The following is a 27,406-nucleotide window of genomic DNA, read 5'->3' as shown; positions in this document are numbered from 1 at the left end:
AAGTTTTAGTATCTAATAGTTTTGGTAATTTTGTATTCAGGAAGGGAAAGCAGAAATGATTAATTCTAAAGCAAATAACTAAATATTTAGATCAATATTTAGCTTTTCGTGTGAAACATTAAACATAATCAAAATCTACAAGAAGATCTCAAATCAGCCTGTGAACACTGAACCCTTAGTGGACAGAAGAGTTAACATGTTAATTTATTATCTGCAGATCCTCAACTAAGACATCTTGGTTTTGTTTTGTTGTTGATGAGCTATAAAACAAAAAGAACAACCATCTGCACTGAATCTTCTCCAAAGACTTGCTTTTCATCTTATTTTGTGGGTCAACCTTCACATGAATCACTGTGTGTGTGTGTGTGTGTGTGTGTGTGTGTGTGTGTGTGTGTGTGTGTGTGTGGAGGTCACGTTCCCATGGCGACCGGTCAACACAGCGAGGCAAACAGAAACTTATCAAAAGATGTAACTTTAAGAAGAAGCCTGATGAGAGGACCAGCTCTGTCTGAATGCTGATTCAATGTGAGTCATATTATATATATATACTGATGACACATCTACTCACTGATATCAAACATGATGTCATGCTGCTGATTGATTATTATCAGTGGTGGAAGAAGTACTCAGATCTTTTAAGTTCCAGTGTGGAAATACTCTGTCATAAGTCCTGCATTCAGTAAAAAGTACAAAAGTATTAGCATCAAAATATACTTAAAGTACCAAAAATAGCTGCAACAATTAACCGATTAATACTATTAAATTAATCTCCAACTATTTTAATAATCGATAAATCGGTTGGAGTATTTTTTTCAAGAAAAATAAAAGTCAAGTTCTCTGATTCCAGCTTCTTAAATGTGAATATTTTCTGGTTTCTTTACTCCTCTATGATAGTAAACTGAATATCTTTGAGTCGTGGATAAAACAAGACATTTGAGGACGTCATCTTTGGGAAACACTGATCAACATTTTTCATAATTTTCTGACATTTTATAGACCAAATAACTAATCAAGAAAATAATCAACAATAAAATGAATCATTAGTTGCAGCCCTAAATGGGTCATTTCAGAATAATGTATTGGATTATAATTATTGATGCATTAATGTGTTCATCACCTTAATGTTGCAGCAAGTAAAAGTGGAGTTAATTTGAATTACTTTATATACTGCTGGGGGGCTTAATCTATAATAATACATCATAATTCATTAGTTGATCTATATTTTGTAGTAACATCTATATATAAATCTGCAACATAACTAGTAACTTCAGGTATCAGATAAATGTAGTGGAGTAAAAAGTACAATACTTCTCTCTGAGATATGGAGTAGAAGTACAAAGTAACAGAAAATGGTACCTCAAAATTGTACAATAGAGTACATGAGAGTAGATTTACAGCAGTAGAGGCTGATTCTAATCAGAAATTTGATTAGTTTCCCACAGGTCTGCGTCGACATGTTTAAATTCTTCTTTTCTTCTTCTTCTTCTTCTTCTTCTTATTATTATTATTTTATATACATTATATTATTATGGTGTTTAAGTGAAGAGTTTTAGCGTCCTGATGGTGGTCTAAATGACAGAAATACTCAAATTTGGGAGAATAAATATGGGAAGATATTGTATTTAATGATACATGCTGTTTATTAAGCTTAGCCTACATCCTAAATTTGACTTTTTTAATTTGTAATATAATTTTACATCTGGAGCAATAATAAATTACATCTTTTATTTCCAGTATTTTATTTAAAAGGAGCTGAGCCTTCATCACATCCTCTTTAGTTCTTGTTTTCAGCCAGCAGAGGAAGCTGTAACCAAACATTACGTTCTCTACTGCTGCACTGATCTGAGGAGATACTGACTTTTCTATGTGACTGAAAGCTTTACTTATGTAGCGTTGGGGGAAGTATTCAGATCCTTTACTTCAGTAAAAGTACAAATACCACACTGTAAAAACAGTCTGTTACAAGTAAAAGTCCTGTATTGGACATGTCTCATTAGTAAAAGCATATAAGTATAATCAGGAAAATGTACTTAATGTACTAAAAGTAAAAAAAGTCCCCTGTGATTGTTGTACTATTATATAAACTATCATTAGATTATCATTACTCATGCATTAATGTAAAAGCAGGATTTTACTGTATGATTATTTTCATTATGGATTAATCTGATGATTATTTTCTCAATTAATTGATTGATTTGTAAAATTTGTTGGGTAGTTTAATTTACAACAAAACATCAGATTTTATAAGCTCTTTGTGTTTTGTGTGCAATTTGTAAAGTAACTAGTAGCTGTCAGATAAATGTAGTGGAGTAAAAAGTAAAATATTACCCTCTGAGATGTAGTGGAGTAGAAGTAAGTGGCATGAAAAAAACTCCATGTACTTAAAAAATGTACTTAGTTTCATTCCACCACTGCACTTTACTGAAAGGGACCATAAATGTGAAATATATACAAGTATAAATATATAAATACAGATACTGTTGAGGAACTGCAGCTGATTCATTATTCTGACACTGGCGAGGGATTGGGAACACTCAGAGGAGCTCTCCATACTGCAGATTTGACCTTTCTGTTACAGCTCAACATAATCAGGGATTACAGGTCACTGTGGAGGAAACACGGTGCTTTGAGGTACTTGAGTATTTCCATTTCATGACTCATTGTACTATGGTGGCACCTGCGGTTTTCAACAGCAAGCTCACTTTCGTAGTTTCAACATTTATTTGTACTTTAAATCTGGTTGGGTGGAATAATCTATAACAAAGCAAAGGCATCATAATTACTATAAAATGATCATATTTTTATGCACAATCTTACTCTGCAAAGTAAATATAGCTGTCAAATTAGTAGATGTAGTGGAGTAAAAGTACAAAGTAACTCCAGTAAATACTCCAGTAAGGTACAAGTACCACAAAACTGTACTTAAGTACAATACTTGAGTACTTGCACTACTGGATACAAAGTTTTTATCTGACAAGACTGATACATTTGAGTTTATCTACAATATCTACATGTGTGAATAAGTAAAATAAGGGCTGTCAAAGTTGAAGCGATAACCCGTGAACGGAAAATTCACTTTACGCCACTAATTTGTTTAGCGCATTTAAACAACTTGGTTTTTTTTAGGTTGTAGCGGGATCAGTTTTAAAGCTAGAGTGAAGATACTGGTATCATATGAAACTAAAAAACCTAATGAATCCATTGGCCATGTCATACTAGCTTGTCGCCAAGGAGGTGAAATAACGTTCCAAACTTACGCTAAATCTTGGCGAGGAAAAACTGTCATGGCCATTTTCAAAGTTGTCCCTTGACCTCTGACCTCAAGATATGTGAATGAAAATGGGTTCTATGGGTACCCACGAGTCTCCCCTTTACAGACATGCCCACTTTATGATAATCACATGCAGTTTGGGGCAAGTCATAGTCAAGTCAGCACACTGACACACTGACAACTGTTGTTGCCTGTTGGGCTGCAGTTTGCCATGTTATGATTTGAGCATATATTCTATGCTAAATGCAGTACCTGTGAGGGTTTCTGGACAATATTTGTCATTGTTTTGTGTTGTTAATTGATTTCCAATAATAAATATATACATACATTTGCATAAAGCAGCATATTTGCCCACTCCCATGTTGATAAGAGTATTAAATCATTTTGAACAGATAAAAAATGTGTGATTAATCGTGAATAACTATGAACAATCATGCGATTAATCGCGATTAAATATTCTAATCGATTGACAGTCCTACTAATAATATATTTACTTGAGCATTATTTTCAATGCAGGATTTTCATTTTTAATGGAGTATATTTACTGAATACTTCTTCTAATACTCCCTCTGGAGCTTTGTTAAGTTTGTTTGGAGCCTAAAATACATCAAGTCCTGCATGAGCGACTGTTCTTACATTTCATGTTGCATGAGTGCACAGAGTAAAAAAAGTCTCCCTGACCTCCCACTCTGTTCTCTACATACCAGGGGCACACCTGTGGTTCTCCGTTTTGTCAGTAGAACCTGAAATCCACTTTGAAGTGATCTGCTTGTTGTTGAGATATAAATATGCATGAGAGGAATTTTATAAGAGCAAAAGATGAAAGACAAACTTTTTCCTAAGAAGAAGTGTGTTGTGTTTTCTGTCTGAAACATGAAAAAGATCTTTTTTTTCACAGTTGACCTCATTCAGTTGTTTCAGAAGTTTCAATTTTGATCCTCAGTGGGATTTCAGCATATTACAGAGACTGGGAACAGTAATACTATCAGTGCATAAGTACAAACTGTACCACCAGCTCAGTGTTATTGCTAGAACTAATACTTCCAGTTCTCAGAAGTGGGAATTAGCAAAGTAAATTAAGGTACTTTATTTGAAAATGTTCATTTTTGGAGACTACAAGGCTACTAATACGTTTTATAAACCACATTTCTGAGGGAAATATTGTACATTATAATCATTAACCCATGTAGATATAGTAGATAAACTTATAAAGTAATAAGAAAAAAAATAATCTTAAACTTAAACTTAAAAAAATAATAAGAAAAAAAAACAAATAAATAAATAATAATAATAATAATAATAATAATAATAATAATAATAATAATAATAATAATAATAATAATAATACAAAAAAATCAGTCTTGTCACGTAAAAACTTTGTATGCAGTAGTGCAAGTACACAAGTATTGTACTTAAGTACAGTTTTGTGGTACTTGTACCTTACTGGAGTATTTACTAGTTACTTTGTACTTTTACTCCACTACATCTACCAGTTGGACCGCTATACTTACTTTGTAGCTTAAGTTTGTACATAAAAATATGATAGTTTTATAAATTAAGGTGCATTGTTTTGCTATAGATTATTCCACCCAAAAAGATATAAAGTACATATGAATGTTAAAACTACAAAGTTGTGCTCGCTGTTGAAAAGTGCAGGTGCAAACAGTGTAAAACAGTTAAAATGTCTTAAAAACATGTTAATGTTTCCAAGTGAGATGTTGTTGGGGTTAGAGTTTAAATTAAAGCACTTAAAGCTGTTGAAATTTTAAATTAGAAGAGTATTTTTCCATTGAGGTGTCACTACTTTCACTTAAAGATATGAGTTCATCTTTCACAGTAAATCAAACTCACTCAGACTAAGAGGCATCCTGACTGGCTCTCCTCCAGGTCAGTCTTTCCTCGTACACCTTCGTCTCCAGACAGGATTTCCTGTCTGTGTCTGAGGGAGGGGTTGGATGTCAGGAGCCCCCACAGCTCCCAGCACTGGTACTGGGACATGGACTGGGAATGGGACTGGGACTGGGACTGGGACTGGGACTGGGACCTGAGGAAGCCAGAGACAGTAGTGAGCACACTCACTCTCATCATGTTTAACTGGTCACGGCTTTGTTTCCTGCCTCCATTGTTTAAGATGAGCAGGAAGGATGAGCAATGGTTAAACCATCACGTCTATTCTTCCCTTATTTTGTCACTCTGTTGCTGTAATGTGTGTGTATCTATCTGCTGGGGTTGAGCAGGATTAATCACTCACTGTAAAACAGGGTGGCTGCAGATCCTACAGTTGTTTGTTGTGGAGCATGTCCAGTCATAGGTCAACACAGAACAGGTTTAGTAACACAATACATCCAGTCTGCTAAAAAAGACCTTTTACAATTCCCACCCAGGAGTTACTTCTGTAGCTGCTTGAGGGTACGGAGACTGCGGAGTAGGCCTAGCTCATCTAATCTGAAAAAAACAAAAACAAGATATAAAGATATAAATGATACAGAACAGTTTAGTTAGCCAATGTTAAAAGTAATGGATTAACAGTTGAAATAGTAGATAAACGTCATGGATAAACAGTTGAAATAGTGAGCTAAAAATGATGGATAAAGACTTGTTTTGCCAAATTTGTTTCCTTGTTTAAAACCTTTGATTTTTATCCTCACATTCAAGTAAAAAAATCCTAAATTCCTAAATAAAAAACCCTCTGTTATTGATGCCGTAAATCTGATTCTTTGAAATGCAGGTTAATGGAAAAATACAATTTCCAGTGATTCTACCACCAGTATAAACAACAAGTATTTTTATCTGTTCTTCCACAGTGATTACTGAGTGACATCAACCTCGTATCTACTGTAAACACAGAGCTGAGTGCTGCTTCCTTCCTTGTCCTGGAGGAGACATTTCACATTCAGGACAACATGAAGAAGAAGAAAAAGCAGCGGGCCCGAAAACTCACCAAAAAACAGCATAAAAATGTAAAGTATAAAGCAAAAAAAAAGAGAAAGAGTGTTTAGTGTTTCTGGTTAGAGAGTGGTATCAATGTTTCCCATCTAACTCTCAGCAAGAAAGCGAATAAGCCAGTGGGAAACCTCTGGGTCTGAAAAGTGAAACCAAAGCTGAAGTGCCTTAAACTTGCATTCTTTCTAACAGCCAGCAGGGGGCGACTCCTCTGGTTGCAAAAAGAAGTCTGATTGTATAGAAGTCTATGAGAAAATGACCAAACTTCTAAAACTTATCACCGCTACATAAATGCACCTTTGCTGATAGAAGTACAGTTAGTGTATATTATCAGATATGATTTGTCTGAAACATGGTTTTCAAAGGTTTCCATGGACAAAACCGTGCAGCCCTTCAGATCCAACCAGCCGGAGTTTAAGGGCTTCCTGTCTGAGATGACTCGGTGGTTTTCGGACCATCAGCTGCAGGTGGACGTACTGTTCAGCCACAGTGACGCAGACAGAAGTGGATCAGTCAACCTGAAGGATTTCTACCTGGGTAATCCATCTTCTCTCTGCAGCTTCATCCACAAAGTCTGAACAAGTTTCCTCTTTCAGAAACAATGACAGTAGTTTCTGTGATTTTATACGCTAACATCCATGGGGGCTCAGACTGAAAACTCTTCTACAACAGACTTCAGTGTCTGTTCCAGCTCCTGTGAATGTCAGATAATCTTGAAGGAAAAAGAGATTAGAAAGAGATATGTGGGTCAGTATTAACCCAAATGCCACAGTGTAGTTGTACTGAAGTATTCACGGAGGACGCTGTGAGTCATTTCCTTTCATCCGCCTCGCAGATAAGAGCAGCTCTGGGAAACAAAACCGGGACAATGTTCCTTTTGTACTGAAGGGTGTTTGAGGAGCTCAAAGACCGGCAGGATAATGACTCTGTGGTGCAGACTGAGATTCACCTCTTTTCAGAAAGCAAGAAAACCGATAGATAAATTTCCCCACAAACAAAAAAACTCACAAAGCAGCCACAGTTTTCAGCTCCAGGATACAAAAAGACCAGTATACATAAACCGATCAGTCACAACATTAGGTCACCATGGGCACCCTGACCGGTCTGCGGAGATGCTCTGACCCAGTCGTCTAGCCATCACAATTTAGCCCTTGTCAAAATCGCTCACATCCTTACGCTTGCCCATTTTTTCTGCTTCCAACACAAAGTTCAAATTTGAAAATGTTCACTTGCTGTCTAATATATCCCACCCACTGCTAGGTGCCATTGTAACGAGATAATCAATGTTATTCGCTTCACCTGTCAGTGGTCTTAATGTTATGGCTGATCTGTGAACATCTGGCTCACTTCTTAACACAATTCTTGATCGGTCCAGCAACGCTCGGATCCTTTTTTAAAAAAAATAAACTAGGAACAATAAGTAACAATAACAAGCAAAACCATGAAGGGTAAAACTTTATCAGGTTGCCACATGAAGAGCACAAACTGATTCTGCATGCTCGGACAAAATCTGCAAAACAATTCAGCATCCCCTAAAATTCAGATAAATCTACAAATTCTCACAACCATTTTTCCAAATATGAAATGTCTGGTGATTCATTTTCTAAGTCTGATCTAAATAGTTTTCTCTCCTGTGTTTATGGAGAGAAAAGTTTTTGCCAGGGTAATCTTTATAATGGCGCATTCACATCAAGAGCGAAGTAAAGTTTTCGCGTGGCGCAATTACATACAAAGTCAATGCAAAGAGGCAAATAGACACGATGCAAACACGCACAATTTGCCTCATTCGCATGTGGTCGACTGTTGCAACATTTCATGAACAGTTGATTAAACTATTGATATGGATATAAACTCATTATTATTGATCCATGCAGGTCTGATGAACTTGAACGTCCCTTGTCAGCCGTTTCAGCTCCACATGCTGACTCAGCAGCTGAAGACCGCCAACGACATGATCAGTTATCGAGACTTGAGCAGACAAGTGCAGAGACTGAGGTAAAATAATCTGTTTCCTTTTTGTTTGAGTATATTTTATTGTTTTTATTAACTGTGTTTTCTGTCTTTTTGACATCAAAGACTGAGTGACAGCACAGAGATCGACACCCAGATATCCAGGTGTGATCAACATCAGCTCTTAAACCCTGAACAGGACAGGAGGTACCTCATGCACATTAACACATCAAAAAATACAAAGAACATCCCAGAACAGTTTCAACACTCTCTTTTCTTTCTCATGTCGAGTTGACATTCAGACCTCCATGTGTGAGGTGAACAAGTCAGAGTTATTTCTTAGCCGTCAGCAGTAAATCATTTCCTGTTACTAAAGCACACGTCGCCTCAACAGCTCCGTAAACAAAGACGACCTCAACACGACCTTCAGACAAGTGTTGTTGCCTTTTATGACCTGTTGCCATAATAATAGCGATGCACCGATACTGGATCGGGTTTCGGTGACAATGGGGCTGATCTATTCAATTCAATTCTATGTTTATATACTTTATACATTATATACTGGAATTTTAATTCTTGTTTAAGTTTTGACCATTTTTTTGCTGCATTAAAAAGGTTTACACTTGAATTGTTATTCCTGTTGATTTTGAAGACTTTTTCAACTAAGTTGCTGGTGTACAATTTATTATTTTGATCAAAAAGAACAATTAAACAGATTTAGATTATTAATTACAGCCACTCTCTGAAAGAGCTTCACATGACTCTAGATCACATTACATCATCAAATTCACATTTTTTTGCTCTTAATTAAAAGTCAGATTTTAACCATCAACAGGTTCATCTGTCTGAGTGTCAGACTGATCCCCTTCGACTCTGCTGCAGCTCATCCAGGAAACTTTGAGGTGGTTTTGTTGAGCAGCAGCAGAGTCTTCAGTCTGATCAGGATGATCAAGGACCGGGTCGGGATCCAGACCTCCAGGCTGGAGGTTTACCGGAGCAGAGTGCCCACAGAGGAGGCTCGCCTTCCCCCAGAGGGCCTCCTGGAGGATGTTGGCTTCAGAGGAGGGCCAGAGGGAAGTCCTCCAGAGGACACGGTGTACTACGACTATAGATTGATGTTTACAGACTGTCCCATCCTCAACTGTGACCACTACTTCAGGTCAATGCTGGACGCTGCCGCGCCACGAGGAGCGGCCACTGTCTTTAACGGCTTGTTCTTTTAGTGTTAGCTGAGAGAAATAAAAGACACACACCTTAGTGTCGTCAAAGATAGAAGTTGTTCGTCTCTACTTTCCTGTAACTTCTACAACAACACCTTGTGGAACTGGTTCAATATTGAGGGACAACGCTGTAAACAGCGAGGTTAAGTGTAACGTTATGTTCACTAAAAGTGCTTGTTTTTGCCACTGACAGGCTCAGATTGTTATTTTAAGTGTCTGATAACTTTATGGAAGGGACCCTACCGTGAAATAAAACCTTTTTCTTGCCTTTCTCTTGATCCAGTCTGTTTGTTATTGTGTCTATGTCCCGCTCAAGGAGAAGTCTCCTCGTGAAATCTGAATATCTGTATACTCTGGTTCTAATAAATACGGGCGGCCATCGAATTCAAAGACCTCATCCACACTGTTGAAATCATCTAAATATTCAGCTAAGACATTGAAACTCTTTTAGATAACACTAAGTTACTCTTTCTGTATTCCAACACAACAAACTGCCCGGCTGGCACTCTCGGGGTCGTGTCTAGAAGGGAACCCGCAAATTGCAAAATCTGAAAGCTGAAAGCTGATCTGAGATCTGCAAAAACTTGCAAAACCTCTCGCAAGACTCGCTGCCCGACGACCTATCCTTTCCTTAACTATTCGAGTTAAATGACTAACTTTAACTATTCACGATCAATGCCTAAAGCCTAAAAGGAGTGTTTTTCATTGCCACTGTCGCATAAAAATACACGCCCTTGTTGGGTCTCCAAATTTTACAGTCTAGACCTGCTCTATAACTTCTGATATGATTTGACACTATATAAAAATAATTGAGAAGAAAAGAATTGAATAACCATCAATAATCATCTCGCGAGAGTTTCCCCAATTTACTGGTTCCCTTCTAGACACCCCCTTGTGTTTGTTGGACCCATCCCTCCCACCCACGGATCCGTCTTTTTTCGCTCTTAAAACTATGTCACCACAATCACTCCCGGCGCACTTCCTCTGAGCGTTTACTGTTGCTGTGGATGAGTTTACAATGTAGTTAATGGAAAGCTTGGTGCGTCTCATACCGGCGCTAGTCTCAAATGCAGACAGCCATGACAAAACCCAGGTATTTGACGCCCTGGGAATGAGAACGGACTGTGTCGTCTACAGCGTTCTCCCTTAATGCCGGACCAATTTAAAAAATTGTGGTCCCCATTATTCACTTAGACACAGATGGAAAATAGAATCCAGGTTGAAAACTACCAACGTTGCCCTTTAAAAGAGGTTTAATGTCAGAAAGTTGCAGGGGAGCCGCTCACTCAGCACCTTGTTTACACATTAATTACTCTCTGATGTGTTCACATTTAAGTGACAACATGTCAAAACCTTTATACCGATATAAAGCAGTGTTTTTAATCGTGGCCTCAGGGGGCCACAGAGGCTGAACTGTGCTGAGCTGGAGTCAGTGGAAAGTGCTTGGCTAGTGGAAACCACAGAGCAGCTATAAACAGCTGGTGGCGGCCACTAAAGCGTGCCGACACACCCAGCAGCTTCCCTGCTGCTGCTGCAGCTCCACCCCGCAGTTAGATTCCTGCTGCAGATGTAGTTCACTCCAAAACACCAACAAACACACAGTATAGGAGTGTTTTAAAACACAAAGACAGAACAACCAGAAAGGTTTTCAAAGTCAAAATAATGTTTATTACATAGTTTCAAAAATACTGCGCAATATAAATATTACAAAATACTGTGAATAATACTGTGTCAATATACTTTACTTAAAAACAATTGGGATGAAAACACGGACAGACTTCCGATGAGGGCTGCAGCAGTTTGTCGTTCTACAGTGTTAAACATAATAAAACATGTCTGCTGATATAAACTGATCTCAGATCAGTAACTCTGAGATGTTTTATGTTTGGGCCCAAACCTTCGACAGTAAAGGAAAAGTTCAACACTATTCACTTTCTTGCAGACCGGGGAGTGTCAATCTAGCAAGAAAGTAAATAAACGTGTTTCCCAAAATGTTGAACTATTCCTTTATTTCAATATATATACTGTACATATTAGTGTGTTTACATGTGAATGTCGCTCCACTAAAAGATCCCAAAACATATGAACAACTGACACAGAGGAAGTTGAACATTATGACAGACAAGTGTGCATTTCCTTTAGCTTTCTGTGCATTTTAAAATGTAGAATACCATTTTATCTCCATAACTTAAAACTTTTTGTAAACTCAGATAAACTTTTTTTTTTTTATTCCTATGACAGAATACTTTTCCAGAGGATTTTATGAGGGTTTTTGAGGCTGATCTTGTGAGCAAACAGTTGCTTAATCATCCATCAGTTACGGAGCAACATGATGATTCATCAGGAGTCTTTGTATTTGTGTCACCTGATGAATGTGAGTCCATTAGTCTCTCTCTTTTTTCTCTGTTTTTGGTCTCCACCAACTCCTAAGGGAAATATCTTTGTCTTTAGCTGTTAAATGCTCCATCAGCTCGTCTTTAACTTGGTCTGTCTGCTGTTTGAGGCTGAGCAGGTAGTGGACAGTAGGTTTTTACAGCTTTCTCTCTGAAAACAACGCAATGACAGCGGTGAGAGTGAACAAGAACAGTAAAGTTGTGGGTCGGATAGATAAACAATGAGCTGAAACTATAAAGCTCTGTAAAGCCGAGAGGAGCTGCAGTTTCAGCTGATAATTCTCTGTAGGTTCATCACTTCGAGTCATTTGATCCACTGTTATGATTAAAAATATAGATTATAGCTGAGCCGGTAATCCTTGAGTTTGTTTAAAAGCATGAAAAACGGCAGTTTAAAGATTTTTATCCAACTGTCTAATACGCTCCGCACTCCACCATTTTTCCGAGTTTTTTTCTCGTAAATTTACTGACTTTATAATCTCGCAAATTTGTGATATTTTCTCGTAAATTTGCCACTTTAATCTCAGATATATCCAAATTTTTTCCTCATAAATTTCCAAATTTAGAATCGCGCAATTTGTGAGTTTTTTCTCTAAATTTGCCACTTTAATTTCAGAGAATAACAATTTATTTATTTTTTTTCGTAAATTTATGACTTTAATCTGGTAAATCTGGAGTTTTTTCTCGGAATATTAACCCCCTCCTCCGGCTCTGTTACTATTTTTTTTTACCTACAATGGCCCTAATACGCCGTCATAGTCTAAAGATTGTCGTTTAACCTGGACATTTATTGTTACCCATCACTGTAACAGATCAATACTTTACATGAACAGTCATTTATGCTCTGAAGGCCACAATGAAAATGACCAGCTGCTAAAATGCAAAGAAAGAAAATCATTGTTTTTCCTTAAAACAAGAAAACAAAATCTCCCAGTAAGTTAAGATGAATCTGCTTGATCCCAGTGTGGTTTTCCTCGTTTTGGGACTTTTCCAGAAATGTGTTCAAAAGACAGAATACCAACAAATATATTTGCCCAAATATGATGACAGATCTTTTACTTGTGCAGAGAAGGATGAATCTGTGACTCCCTAGCAGATGACTGGGTAAGATGGAGGTTCTTGTACTGTTTTTAAAACAGCCATAATTTAAAAATGAATAATTCCAGTATTTGCCAGACATGAATCCTGATCCCGCAGCAGCTCGATGACGCTCTTCAGACAGACTACTGTGTACTCAGACATTCAAATAGATCTTTCACAATTGCAAATTGCCACAGGCAGCTACTCTCCTCACCACTAAACCCTCATGGTTTATGAGTGTGGTTTGAGTTTGTTTATAGGCCAGAAAGAAGCTGTGGCAGCAGAATTTGCTTTTAATAACTTGACCATGCCCTCAGTCTTCTGGAATCAGTCCTGCTGCTTTGGATTGATTGTCTCAACGCACAAAAAACAGCTCTATTTTATAACCAGTCTGAAATGAGAAGCTGGAAGTGGGTTTTTCCTTCATCCTGTGAGAAATAATGACTTTGGATGTAGCAGGAAGGATGAACCAAACATCCCAATATTCCCAATTGCACTTGATTGTCTACACACAGCTCTCCCTTCAGCATTTAGTCGTAGCCGAGCTCTTGTTGCTCGGCTTTGATTCGATTTTGGCCACCAGCAATCTGAGAGAGTCTCCTGATGATCGGATCAGTTCTCTACCACTGAAATCAAAACAGAGACACAACAAGCTATAAACACCACAAAGTGACAGGAAGAAGAGATCAGACTAATATCTGTAGTGTTTATTTGAATACTTACATGTTGTACTCCATACCGACCACGCTGATGCCGTTGACAGCCAGGATGCGATCGCCCATTCTCAGTTTCTGACACTGAGCGGCAGGAGAGTCGGGAACCACCGACTTCACATAAATGCCGGTCATGCTCAGCTGTGTTTTCTATATAAACATAAAACAGGAAAAGTCAAATATTGTTGATGGTTTTGGACGCATTTAGAAAGACAAACAGCACAGAAGCAATTCATTTGCACTCAATATATATTTTCATGAGTACTTTCACACAGAACGTAAATATTACGCGACAAAAAAATGCGTAATTTTTTTCCGGAATGAGGTCAAAATAAATATAAAATAAATAAAAATAAATGCAAAAAAGTATAAAAGTTGTACTGTGTGGTACCATAATTAAGCTGTTTTTAATGATAACTAATGAGCTGCAGCCCTGCACCATATCAGCTCCATGAGGTTGGACTGCAGAGCTCCCTGTCCAATCAGTAAAAACATTTAGTGAGATTAGATTTGTAGTAGAAATCCCTTCAGTTTACTGATCTGATTAGCCTCCATCAGATCTGAGCGGCTACACAAGGTTTTTCTGTGTCCGGATTAAACTGTGTTAAAACATGAAAGCCCACGTGGCTGCTGATCTGAAACAATCCAGATAAGAGTTGGCCTTTCAAATGAATTCTACACTACTGTAACTGTATATACGTGTTATTAAATAAATGATATGACGGAGAGAAGAAGAAGAGGATGTATGCTGGATAAAGAAGAAGAGGTCGTACCGTCCCGTCCACGAGCGCCAGGCCGAGACCGTGAGGTCCTCTGTGGATCTCCACTGTGAACACTTCCTCTCTGTCTTCTTCTTCTTCTACATTCTCCGTCTTCCTGTCAGCACATCCACTGGCTGAACAAACAAACAGAGAAAGCATGTTAGCATGGTTACATTCGCATTTAGCCTCACAGAGCTGCTAGCGTGGCTGTGGACTCTTGTGCGAAATTTACACCAGACAGCGGCGAAGTGTGGTTTGCCGCACTAATTTCCTTTTTCCTGTGGCCGGGAGGCGTGTTCATGTTGCTTTTCGTGGACAATGCATGGCAGCTTGCCACAGGCTGCTCTTTGCCGCTGCCCTGGTGTGAATTAAGCGTTTGGGTGTGTTCAAAATCACATACTAACATACTGCATACTACATACTCAATCAGTATGTACTGCGTACTGAATTAACGATTAAGTATGCCATTACCAGCAGACTGTTCACACTGAAGTTTACTCAAACAATACGTCTTCTCTGCATCACATGACTGTAGCAATCATGACGATACCGGTCCAAGCTACCGTTGAATGAAAATTGTTTTATCCTAAATGTAAATGGCTCTGCTCCAACTGGCTCTACAGAGGGACATTTGCATTTTCGCGTCGGCCACCGTAGCTCTCCAACACGCTTGGCACACGGGAGAAGCTTCGGTTGGCTGCAATCTGCAACCTCACTGCTAGATATCGCCAGATCCTACACACGACTGGACATTTAACGTCACTCGCCATCGATCATCGATCGTTATCATTTTATCCAACGGTTAATTATTTAAACCGTCTACCTCGCAGTCCGCCATTGGACAGTGTGAAGAGCCGCAATGCATTTTGGGGCAGTTAAGTATTTCCAGTAGGCTCACGTCTCATATTCACAAACTCTTGCTAATATAGTATACAACTCAAAACAGCCTAATCTTGTTTAAAACAATTGTACCAGTGGTGACAGAGCAGCGCATTAAACATTATTTTTGATAACCTTGTTTTCCAAACAGTAAACACAGCTTCAGTTCACAGTGGATGAAGTCTTTAAACTTTTAAATAATCTGCTTGAAATCAGACCTGCAGACAGGTTAGCACACTGTGGCGCTGTAACAGGGACTTCCTGTCTTCCTCATGTGTTTTGTCCTGTCACAACAACAACACAGCAACAGTAGCATTCCCCAAAAAACCCTGTTCCCACCCCTGCAGCTCCTGCTCTACCACCCCCCCACCTCCCTCCGCCTTTTCCCAACATGCAGCCTGTCTGCCCCCCACGCAGGACCTGCCCCGAACAATGCCGCGACCGATTAAGATTCCACGCACCAACCCAACTGTAAATTCCCATGACGGATCGGCCACTGCTCTTTTCTCTCCTGACATCACCACCTCTCTGTAATTCTTGGGGCCAGATTAAAGGATTACCAAACTTTCAAAATAACATTAGCCGAGAGCCAAAACCACAGAGGTAGATACACTGGAGGCCAAGATACGGCTCCGCGTGGTGGGACGATGTCCAGGGTTCCCATCAGGGTGTAAAACAACTCAACTTCATCTCAACATTATTTTCATTACAGATTAATTTACGGAAATTAATTTGGTTTCCACAATAACTGAAAACTTGGACAAAACTACCTTAAAAAATATATTTTAATACATTTGAGATATTCCATTATGTCTCTATTTTATCTTTAAATCGATTTAATTAACAGATCTATAGAGCTGAGTTTCTCCACAAAGAATCACACAAAAGCACCACTTTAAATCTTGTGTTAACCAGAGATGTGCTAATAAGTTTCTTGGAAATAAGTCAGTCATAATTCAGCTGGAAAAAACATAAAAAATGAATAATCAACTAAAGACATCTTAGTCGACTAAGAGACCAAAATGACTAATTGACTAAGAGGGGGCAGCCCTAGAATAAATACGATTTAAACAAGGAACATTTAAGAAGCTGTGACCTTTAAATGTTTGACATTTATACTTGAAAAATGGCTTAAATGATTAATAGATTATCTAAATAGTTGCAGATTATTATTAATCGTTGCACCTCTACCTGACAGAATTAGTGTGCAGATTGCATTTAACTAATAAATATACCCCTAACTAGGACAGATGTACATACAGAGAGGGTGCCAGATGGCTTTGTTTCAATCCTCAAACCTTTTAAACAAATTACTTTTATAAAAAGGCACTAACAGAGAAAACATAATACAACCAGTGACCAATGAGAGTAAAGACATCTGATTAAGATCAACCAAATCCTTCAGTTTTAAAGCCTTTGTGCCACAGTGGGGGGTCTGTGAGGGAGCGCATTAACACAGGTTGAACCTCTTAAACACAAAACAATCACATGTGATGAAAAGTGTTTCTGAAGGTCTGGTTCAGATCTGAGGAGAGCTGCTGGACCGACCAGCCTCGTTAGACAGAGCCTCCTCTCTCCTTAATACACCCCACAACGATTAAGATGAATTCATTAAACTGTATATCTTTAATGTTTGCTTTGAGTCCTGTACTTGTTTGGTCAAAACTGTCATTAACAAACAGAAGAAATTTAAATTTTCCTTATTTTTCCTGCGATAACGCAGATGTCGGTAAGACACCGGAGGACACAGAGGCACATGATTTTTTTCCGACTACCTGTTTCATGCACTACTGTCAGGATATAGTGACCGTTTTATAAAATATCTTTTTTTTAATATTTGCTCCAATGTCGCCTACTGCTGCTTTAAGTAAAAGATCTGAATTCTTTCTTTTTTTGCCACTGTTTCCACAGATACGTCTGAAATGCAGCAGCATCATTTTACACGAAAAGTGAAGTAGTGGACTTTCACTCTGACTCGCTCTCACTCCTCCAGATGACCTCATGACGGAGGCGTCCAAAGACAATAGGGGTGGGAGAGGAAGCACTCTTTCCTCTGCAGAGCGAGCCCACCCTGCACAGCCTTCCACTTGAAATTCCTGACCTCCAGAGTCAGCCAAAAGATGAAGGGAAGACTGAGGAGGCGCTCCACCTCTTTTATGTCGGGAGTTACCTTTATGTGGACCTGGAACAAATATGCAGCGGGTCCTCGAGGTCAAGCCACTAAATACTTTCCTTAATAGATTCAGTCAGGGGAGGTGAGCGAGGTTTCAGAAGGTGACCTCATTCCAGACGTTAGTAACAGGGGACATAAAGCGGCCGTACTCTCAGTGACAGAGCTGTGTGTCATCTGAATTAAAACCTGCTGTGCGGAAGTGAAGCCATGAATGGACCTTTTGAGATGCTGTCGGTTTCTCATCTTGTGTGATTTAATCTTTGTTTCATGGTTTCTTTATACGTGGACACACACTCAATCATCTTTCAGCTTTCAGCTGATGTTTTCCAGCTGTTAGTGGCTTTAAAAGAACACTTTAAAGGTATAATATGTACAGCAACATTTACGCATTAAAAGACCTATGTTATATATTTTGTTGAGTTGTGTATCTACATTTTCCCAAATGTTTCCAACAATTTTCAAACCTGAGAAATCTGTAATTTTGCGTTTCATTCGGTCGCCTGTCAATGGCGTCATGTCATCTTTGCTCATAGGTTAGCATATGGTTGTCTGCCAGAAGCTGTCTTTAATTTACTTTGTATACATAATTTATTTCCTAATAATTTGAATTGTGTGTTTAATTCAAATAGCCTTTATAGATGACAGTAACAAATTTAAGGGACAACATTTATAATTGTTGACGGAGTGCAACCTCCCAAAGCACCTTGGATAAAAGGATGAAAAGTGCCACGGCTGGCGTTTTCCACGCGTATTTAGATGCAACATGTAAACGGCCCCTAACTCTTCTTTTACAGATTTGAATATGAATATATTTTGATCATCTTCTTGGAGTTAATACAAGAAGATTTCTCTTCTTTCTTTTGAGTATGTCCCTGTAGGTATTAAACCAAACATTGGCTTAATATTAAAATATTAGTCTTTTGTTTTCTATTTTCTCTGTATATTTTTTCTATATTCTTTCCTCTTAAGATAATTATTTAATTTATTAGGTTTTATTAAATCTTTGTGGTATATTAAACTTAATATGTTCTTATATAATATATATATTTTTTCATTTTATTTTCCACAGAGGCATGCTATGTCCCTTATATAGGAGCATCAGACAGTGTTTTTCAGCTCTGCTCTGATTGGTCCAGTGTAGAGCAACGATTAATCGATTAGTTGTCAACCATTAAATTATAATGATAATCGATTAATCGTTTTGAGTATTTCTTTAAGAAAAAAAAAAGTAAAAATTCTTTGATTCCAGCTTCTTAAATTTGAATATTTTCTGGTTTCTTTTCTCCTCTATGACGGTAAACTGAATATCTTTGAGTTGTGTTCTGTCCTGTGGTGTTTCTCTGTATTAGATTGAAACGTTTCACTGTTAAATGCTTTCAGTAAAGTGTGCAGATCTTTTGTCTTTACCTTTCTTTAGCTGGCGGGCGCCCTCCTGCAGATCGGCCTCCAGCTCGGCCAGCTCCATACCCTGCGGGGTATTGGGTGGCGTCAGCAAGCAGGACGGGTCCAGTGCCATGCTCTTGTTGTAGCCCATGTCGGCGTGACCTGGGAGGGTGTTCTGCAGCTCCAAGCTCTTCAGCTTCTGGGTCAGGACCGCCTCACAGCTGCTCAGGTCACCGTGAGATCCTCGGGCCTGAGCTGGCTCTGCGGGGGAGGTAGGGTCCAGGTCTGCCTCGGCGGAGGGGCAGGTAACCGGGTCAGAGACCACCTGATGGGCAGGATCCTGGAAGACTCTGACGGAGGGTGAGGTCGTAGACTGGCTGTCTGTGGTCGTCCCACTGAGACCCTGAGGAACATAACGCCAATCAATAACAGATGTAGAAACATCAAGGTGTCTCACTTCCTGCTCTGGGGTCAGAGGGCTCGTTACCTGTTCCTCCACATCGGGCTCGGCTTGGGTTTCACTGCGAGGAAGTCGGCGAATGAACTCCTGCAGACGGCCAAGCTGTTGGAACAGAGCGGGCTCCACGACGGGTTTACCCAGCTCCAGGTGAAACGTGCTGGCGGGCAGGATGAGCGGCGGGTGGCTGTCGAAGCTCTCCAGGATGTCTTCTGCAGGAGGAGAGAAAGGTCGTCCATCACAAATGACCTGAGCTTCATTACAGCTTCCTAATGAAACTCAATCCTGCTGGATTTGGGTTAACACCTAATTAAACGTAAATAAAGTACAGGACTGATGCAACTGTTGCTGGGTCAGTTCTTTTCTACGCAGCAGGGTGGAGTTGATAAGCGTGAGAGCGTGGCGGCGACTGTCCTGCTCGGAGACGTGAGAGGAAACTGTAGACTGAAGCTGATTGGTGGAGACGGACTGGCAGGACAGTATTACTCACACAAACTGAGACCAAGGCTGCTGCTTGTAAATGCATGTGACTGATAGTGTGAAGGTGCTTTTAATATAATTAACAACATACAGTATGATTGATCATATTCATTTTTTCAATTTTTTTCTAATAATTTTTAAACGAGTAAATTGTGAATGAAAGTAAAAAGTGATTTTCATTCTCTATGGAGTCCCAAAATGTTCAATATTAAATAAATAAATAATTAATTAAGCATGAACAAATTGTCTTAGATATTAAAATGAATCAATAAATTGGGGAAATTATTTAAGATATTATCTTCATAAAAATAGTTCTTTATTTATTTTCTCTTTAGATATTTATTTATTTTTTATAGACATGTTTATTTCAAAATTTGATGATATTTTATTTCACGTTAGGGCTGGGCAATATATCGGTATTATATCAATATCTTTATATGAGACTAGATATCCTCTTATATTTTGGATATCATGATATGGCATAAGTGTCTTTTTCTGGTTTTAAAGGCTGCATTACAGTAAAGTCGTGTAATCTTCTGAACTTACCAAACTGTTATAGCTGTTTTATTATTTGCCTTTACCCACTTCGTCATTATATCCATATTACTGATGATTATTCATCAAAAATCTCATTGTGTGAATATTTTGTGAAAGCACCAATAGTCACCCTACAATATCGTCGCAATATCGATATCAAGGTATTTGGCCAAAAACATTGTGATATTTGATTTTCTCCATATAGCCAGCCCTATTTTACATCACATTTTATATCACAATGTCGTGTCATGAAATAAAAAGTGACATTATGAAGAAAGAAATTTAATAAAATAAAAGTCTTTGGGAAAAATGCTAAAACAAACAAACTATATTATATATAACATTTCACATTACTTAATATATTTTAAACAATTTATGAAACAACATAATAAGTTGATAGAAAGTAGGAGCACGTTAAATTATGATTGACGTATCATTGCTTTCTTCAGAGCCTCTGAGCAGAGTTCAGCTCAGTTATTACATTTTGTTATTTATCATGAAGTCTTGAGCAGTGAAGCACGTCTACACTCAAGTTTGGACACGCAAGCTGCACAATAGATTCCTGCTGAATGAGGTGTTTGGTTACTGCAGTTTACAGTAAACAGAGTCGTCATTTGGCATTCTTCATTTTTTTAAATCTCATTTCCATCTATATTTTAATATCTATAATACATCAAAGTAAATTCACAAACTTCTATCTATGAAAACTAAAACTAAAAAACCCTGATGATGCCTAATAATTTATTTTCTATATATTTCTTATGTTATTCAAGACAGACAGAATGGTCTCAAGCGGCAATTATTAATCCTATTTATTACTGATTCATTTGACGACTATTTTTTCACTTAATCGTTTACACCATGAAATGTAAAAAAAATTGTGAAAACAAATCCCAGTTCCAGTTTACCAGAGACCAAGGTGATGTCTTTAAATGGCTTTTTTTGTCGGACCAAAAGTTCAAAAACCTAAAGATATTAAATCTAAAACAAAGAAAAGCTAAAAATCCTCGCCCTTGAGAAGCTGAAACCAGTTTGAAAAATGACTAAAATAATTAACAGTCTATGAAAATATTGGCGAATTATGTTTTTTGTTGATTAACTTATTGATTGAACGTGTATCTTTAGGATGGTCTGGATGTGGTCGACGTCACTCACCCGTCCTGACGGAGTCCTCTGCATCGTCCGGTGACGGGGTCCATCCGGTGGGACAGGATTTACCAGAGTTGTATTCCCTCAGCATGTGGTGAAGCTGGGCAGCGTTCAAGGCGGCAAACTCAGTCCTGAGAGAAGCCCAGGATGCCTGGAAAAACATAGAACAACAAAAGAAAAACATTGAAAGCTACATCTGAAGGGGACTTTTTCCTCCTTCCAAGAGCTGCGGGAGAAATGCAATTTGAATACTAAGAATTTTTTGCAGCTATTTCAGGTTAGGGACTATTTGAAAACATACATACTAGATTACAACACTGGAAGTCCAGATAAACTCAATGAATGTTTGAATAGGCAGAGAAGAAGATATTTACAATGTTCAACAAAACATTACGACCCTTCATCTGACGTTTACAAGCGTGCATGGGACGAATATGAAAGGATGATATACGCGATGAAGGCTTATAATATATTTATACTTGCTCGGCTGACTTTACTGTCTTTCAGAGTATGTAGCAGGCTCAGTTTTATACCCATGTGTTCCCCTTTATAGACATATCCACTACAGGTCTATAGTAAAGAGGAGTGGAGTGGAAAAGGTTTACGTGCAGAACAGGTTATACTATTAAAAATCTAAATAGAATAAAATATTCCCCAAAGTTTCCCCTCTCTGCGATAGATGTCTGGTTAACCCACCGTTTTGTACTCTGCCAAAAAATAGAAAACCTTTGGACCAAAATATTCAGCATCTTTTCTGATATAATAAAAATCCCTCTAGAGCCAGATTCAAAACTGAGTATAAATTGAACACAAACTCAAAGATTACAAGTAGTGCTGGATTGTGCGAAGGGTTTATTTATCCCCCCTTTTCTTTTTTCTTTCTCTCTTGCTTTTTTATTTTATGTCCTTTTTGGGAAATAGTATAAACATTTAAACAGTTCCCTATTCTGTATAAATGTCAAGATTTTTGCACAAATGCTTCTAATAAAAATATATGAAACAGAAAAACGCAGGATTGTAAAAGTTTAATCTTAAAGAACGAGCCACAAAAGCTCTTTGTAGTCATTGTGAGAACGACTGGGAGGGAGAAACAAGTATTTTCCCACAATGCTTGTTTCCATATAAGGAAACAAAGTCATTGCTACTCTCTCATTTGCATGCAGAGTATTTTAAACCAATTATACTGTATGATCTGGTAAATCGTTTTTGTCCCTGCGGTAACAAAGCCTCTTGGGAAAATATTTCTCACTTCAAGTAGTTTGTTATCAACGCAGCTCCGTACCTGTGTTTACTCTGCACTCCAATAAAAGGTGCAGTATTATAATTAACACGTCATTCTTGTTCTGTGCAGCGTGAGAAGTGTAAACTCTTCATTATCTCTGCGCTCAGCGTCTCAGGTTTCTTATCATGAAATGTGACACACTGGAGAAAGATATGTGATGACTACAGAAAGTAGCTGGAGGATAAGGAAGCAGGTGAGTCATGTGATTGTTACGAACATTACATCGTTCATTCAGTCTGTTTCCAGTTGAATTGGTGGAAGTGGGACTTTGCCCAGACTTGCCGGGGCCACAATAGAAACCATAAGTTAAATGTTGTTGTGTCCCTGCCCTTCTCTTATAACACAGACGCCACACTGAAGATGAAGTTTAAATGCTGCTTATAAACTGCAGAAATGTAAAAATGTCTCTGTTTGTTATGTCTGACATTAAATGTTCGGCAGCTAAAAATAACTCCTCAAGAGTTTGTGCTCTCCAGAACTGCTGGCAAAACCAGCGATGCCACATCCCTCCTAGTGTAATTTACAACTGAGCCACTTCAATTCTTAAAAGCCCAGAACTCCAGATGGAAAACTCTGTGCAGGGTGTGTGCTCTGCTGCAGCAGCCACAAAGTGACCTCATGCCAGGGCAGGGATACATTAAACCACCAGCTTCATAGCAACCGTCCAATCCCACGAACAGACGAGACGCAGCCTTCAACAGCTGTGTCGTAAGGGGGGATGGGGGGGGTGGGGGCTGGTGGTGTGTTGTGCCCCGGAGATGTTTCATTCAGGCTGGTATCAAGACTGCCTGCGAGTCATACGGTGAATGCAGGTGTGTAAAACTAGGCCTCATACTTAACCCAGTTCCTCCTCCTATAGTAGGTAGATCCCACTGACACACAACTTAAATTATGTGGTCTGAAATTATATCACATTAAAGGGAATGAATGTAAGTTTTTCGCATATTAACATTTTTTAATCGTTTTTTATTGCCAATGTGTGAACAGGCTGTAAACTAAAAAATGAGCCCTTCTGCGACTTTCTGGGTTTCTCTATCAGCCTGCAGACTGTTTTCAATGTGAAGAACCCGGGCCCGCTTTTCTGGGAAAACCCAACGAATGTGACATCATGCATGCTCACGAGTGCCTACAGGGCTAAACAGTGTGCAACCATAGCTAAGATTCATGGAGTCCATTAACGCCAACAAACGACCAGCCCCCTTCACAGACTCCAATACAAACTCCACAGAAGCACAAAAAAAAACAAAGTTATATCTGGTGAAACCCGTCTAGCAAAACAGGAATGTGACCGATGTCGGGGGGAAAACTAGAGTTGTGGGAGTGTGTGCAAATGAGTGGTGAAGCAAGAGAGAGAGGGAGCGGCGGCGAGTGTGTGAGAAAATGAGCGAGCAGCGGAGCAGAAGATTGATAGTTTAACTTTAAGAATATCAATAGAATGTTCAGTGGAAGTTGCAGCTAGTGCAGAAATGTGTCTCGTTTCTCGGCGGCTGAGTAGAGTGACAGCTGGGGTTAACTCTGGGGCGAGAAACGTTATCGACTCCGGCCCAGGAGACCAAAACTACAGTGTCTCTCCTGTTCCTTCTGACCACGGTCGGGAGGCTGAAGCAGGAAAAGTTAACACTAGAATCAACATCGATTCATGGAGGGACCTTCGTTTGGTACACTAACATTACTGCCAAGCATGAGAAATATAGAGTGATACTGTGCTTTTAGCTGCTAATGTTGCTAACGTTCCCTTTAACTTTCTTCTATATTATTTTATTTTATTAGTTTATTTGACAGGATACATGTAAGCATTGTTACATTTAGATAAAATTAAACTGATGCACTGTATATAAGACTTCTAGTGGTAGCTAGTTTACAGTCCTTGATCACTGATTCCCAACCAGGGCTACTTGTACTGTACCTCAGGGAGTACACATGCAGTTGTCAGGAGGTACGTGGACTGGCAAGCTCCAATTATTAACTCAACAAAGAATTGTGAATTCATTTTTGATTTGAATACTGTTGTGTTTTGGTTTGTACTGTTGTTCGACCTTTGTTCCTCATCGGTCACCTGGCTAGTTTTATGTGTCTGTTTCTCTTTACGTGTTTTGTAACCAGCCAAGTCAGAGCTCAGCTTACTTCTGCGGTCCACAGTGTAAACAAGATTTGAAAGGGTAACCAAGAGAACGGTGTGATTAAGGAGGGATTAAATGTTAAATTGGCCAGCTACCACTGCTCAGCAAAGACTAAACACGTGTGAAAGCAGATATACAGTTGTTGTTCTAGTGATGTTTGAGTGATACAGTGTGTTATTCCTCCTGAGCATGCACTGAAACAGAGGCTTTAAAATGCCTTTAATCTTTGAACATTAAAATGCCTTTCGGGCTCTTGGCCACATGTTTCCACTTGTCTTACGTCAGAACGAACAGGATTTCATTTCTCTGATAATATATCATGCTGTATACAGGGCTGTTAAAGTTAACGCGATAATAACACGTTAACGCAATTGATCTTCCAGAGGTTGTAGCGGGCTCAGTTTTAAAGCTAGAGTGAAGATACTGGCATGCTATGAAACTAGAAAACCTAAGGAATCCACAACCGTGTCATACTAGCTTGTCAAGAAGTTCAGTCATATCATTTAGTTTATAGCTTAAAAAAGAGGTTTAACTGTGCAGTTACACTTAAAGTGAGATAAGGGATAAACCTTCACTGGCACCATGACATCAGGAGTTGGTCATTTTAGTGTATTTACTTTGTTCCTGGAGGTCATTTCCTCATATCGGATCAATGTGAATGGCACTGTGGCAGTTTAAGTGCTACTATAACTATTAATCAATAACATGCTTCCACAGACTTTATGGCATTATTAGTCACAGTCATAATGGAAAAATCCCACTGGCTTTTTATTGAGGGAACCAGGGCGATGCTAACTTCCTGGTTGGACTACAAAAACCCATCATCCCTGCCGCACTCTATTGCATCTTCTCTCATTGTTGTTCTTTTGTTTTCCTTTTCTTTGTTTTGTAATTGACTTGAAGTCATTGTAAATGATGATCAACGATCTCTCGAGTATAAATAAGTGTATATAAATAAGTGTATTTTAAAGTAAGTGTATGCTAGATGATATGGTTGTTGTACAGTGTTCCTGCTTTGGTTAACTCACAGACATGGTTGTTATTTATGTCGTTGTTGTTGTATATCTTCTTATATATTACATATCCTTGTAGCCCATATGAATGTGGTTTCAGGCTGGTGCTGTAAAAGAGCTTAATGCTCAGTCAATTTTCCCTGAGTATATAATGGTTGATGATGATAAATAAAGGTTGAATTGAATGAATAAGAAGCTGCAGAAAATAGTAGGAGTTACATTTCTGCAGAGGGAGGCGTTAACTGAAACATTTTGCACCTAATACATAAACACACATAACTAATGTCGTACTGACACCTTCAAGACAATGAAAACATTCATGCTGACGCAAACATGACTCGACTCCCGAGGCTTCAGCCGCCCACGGAGAGACAAACAGGAAAGGATAAAACGGATGTCCTCTGACCTGCAGGAGGGTTTCTCTGGGTGTGGCCAGCAGATTGACAGCAGCAGAAAGCTTCTGGAAGAACTCGTTGGCCAGATCGCCCAGACCGATGCTCTGGATCCAGTCCATCAGCAGGTCCAGGTTGGCCCGGATCTGAACACCTCGGGACCACTGGTAGAACCCGGCGTCAGATCCTGAAGAACAAATTGGTCAAAATTAGCAATGATACTGAAGTGTAACTTTAACTAATGCTCAACCAACACAGTTTTTACATTCAGTAGCAGTACTGACATGTAATAGAAGAAGTTATTATAGCAATAGTATGACGCAAATAGTGTGACGCAAAGCGGTGGCTAAAACAAAAGTTAAAAAAGGTCAAACAGGTTTCTTAAAGCAGTAAAGTGAGTCTCACCTCTCTCCATGAGGGCGTTGAACAGCGACGCGTTGATGAAGAAGAACAGGTAGGCACAGAGTTGTAACGAGATGTCTGGATGGACCTGGAAGGCTGTGAGAAGCTTCAGCGCCTCCTTCAGCACCTCCAGGATGCCGCTGAGTCCTTCAGGCACTCGTAGCTGACCGCTCTCTGAGAACGGGTTCCCGTCCAGCAGACCGGACAGGGCTGAATACATGCTCTGTGGAGAGGGACGGTGACAGTTTACTTCTCTGCTGTAAAGACCAGCTCGGTGTTGCACACTGTACATACTGCTAACGCACCATGAGAGTCACGCAGTGATAAGGCTGATAAACAACAACATATAGTCACAACTTTCCTTCTTCTTCAGGTGATTCCTGATTATATAAAGTGCAGTGCAATAAAGTTAGTGTTCTTTTTCTGTCTTTTCTTGTTTAGTAGAGAACATAATGACTCAAAGAGAGGAAGGCATTCACAGAGCGTTCAGGAAACTTAGCAGGAAAGCTTGTGTTTCACAACACAAAAGACCAAATGACAATTTATTTTTAAATGTGTGTATTTTCTTATGTATTTATGCATTTATTTATTTCCCCAAACTTTTTTATTTCTGTATTCTTTTCTTTTTACATTTCTTTAATTTCATTTCTCAACTCAACTCAAGGTTTTATATCATATTTAATTGAATATTTTTGAGTTGTGGACAAAACAAGATATTTAAAGACATCACCTTGGACTTTAAGAAACTGGGATGGACATTTTTCTCTATTTTCTGTCATTTTATAGACCAAACGATGTATTTAGAAAA

At 38.8% G+C, this 27,406-nt stretch overlaps 2 protein-coding genes across 6 annotated transcripts in view; one reads left to right on the top strand and one right to left on the bottom strand.

The window, feature by feature from the left end:
• Positions 1-383: 383 nt before the first annotated feature.
• Positions 384-9,662, top strand: LOC141780544 (uncharacterized). 5 transcript variants are annotated; one of them, XM_074655810.1, is made up of 8 exons: positions 426-525; positions 2,579-2,631; positions 5,159-5,336; positions 6,076-6,231; positions 6,580-6,751; positions 8,089-8,209; positions 8,291-8,371; positions 9,000-9,662. In XM_074655810.1, the coding sequence occupies exons 4-8, from the start codon at positions 6,175-6,177 to the stop codon at positions 9,385-9,387; spliced, it is 819 nt and encodes a 272-aa protein (XP_074511911.1). In that variant the 5' UTR covers positions 426-525; positions 2,579-2,631; positions 5,159-5,336; positions 6,076-6,174; the 3' UTR covers positions 9,388-9,662. The 5 variants fall into 5 exon arrangements, with proteins under 5 accessions (XP_074511910.1, XP_074511914.1, XP_074511912.1 ...); XM_074655812.1 differs by having other exon boundaries at positions 427-525; positions 5,109-5,336; XM_074655809.1 differs by lacking the exon at positions 2,579-2,631 and having other exon boundaries at positions 384-525.
• Positions 9,663-11,029: 1,367 nt separating this feature from the next.
• Positions 11,030-27,406, bottom strand: part of radil2a (Ras association and DIL domains 2a) — a 32,615-nt gene continuing 16,238 nt past the window's right edge. The window contains exons 9-16 of the mRNA XM_074655808.1: positions 26,602-26,821; positions 26,211-26,383; positions 21,396-21,540; positions 19,254-19,435; positions 18,791-19,169; positions 14,344-14,465; positions 13,581-13,720; positions 11,030-13,483 (exon numbers count right to left, since the gene is read on the bottom strand). Of these exons, the coding sequence (XP_074511909.1) occupies positions 13,381-13,483; positions 13,581-13,720; positions 14,344-14,465; positions 18,791-19,169; positions 19,254-19,435; positions 21,396-21,540; positions 26,211-26,383; positions 26,602-26,821 (1,464 nt within the window). The 3' untranslated portion in view covers positions 11,030-13,380. The remainder of the gene's footprint in view (positions 13,484-13,580; positions 13,721-14,343; positions 14,466-18,790; positions 19,170-19,253; positions 19,436-21,395; positions 21,541-26,210; positions 26,384-26,601; positions 26,822-27,406) is intronic.

This window comes from Sebastes fasciatus, chromosome 13 (assembly GCF_043250625.1).
Source record: "Sebastes fasciatus isolate fSebFas1 chromosome 13, fSebFas1.pri, whole genome shotgun sequence".
Taxonomy (NCBI): domain Eukaryota; kingdom Metazoa; phylum Chordata; class Actinopteri; order Perciformes; family Sebastidae; genus Sebastes; species Sebastes fasciatus.
This window is presented reverse-complemented; position numbering and strand designations above follow the sequence as displayed.

Excerpts from the sequence above, each read along its gene's own strand:
- LOC141780544 (XM_074655809.1), top strand. The coding sequence starts at position 6,175 with ATGAAGAAGAAGAAAAAGCAGCGGGCCCGAAAACTCACCAAAAAACAG. Across the intron at positions 6,232-6,579 it reads CCAAAAAACAGCATAAAAAT|GTTTCCATGGACAAAACCGT; the intron begins GTAAAGTATAAA and ends TGGTTTTCAAAG. Across the intron at positions 6,752-8,088 it reads CCTGAAGGATTTCTACCTGG|GTCTGATGAACTTGAACGTC; the intron begins GTAATCCATCTT and ends TGATCCATGCAG.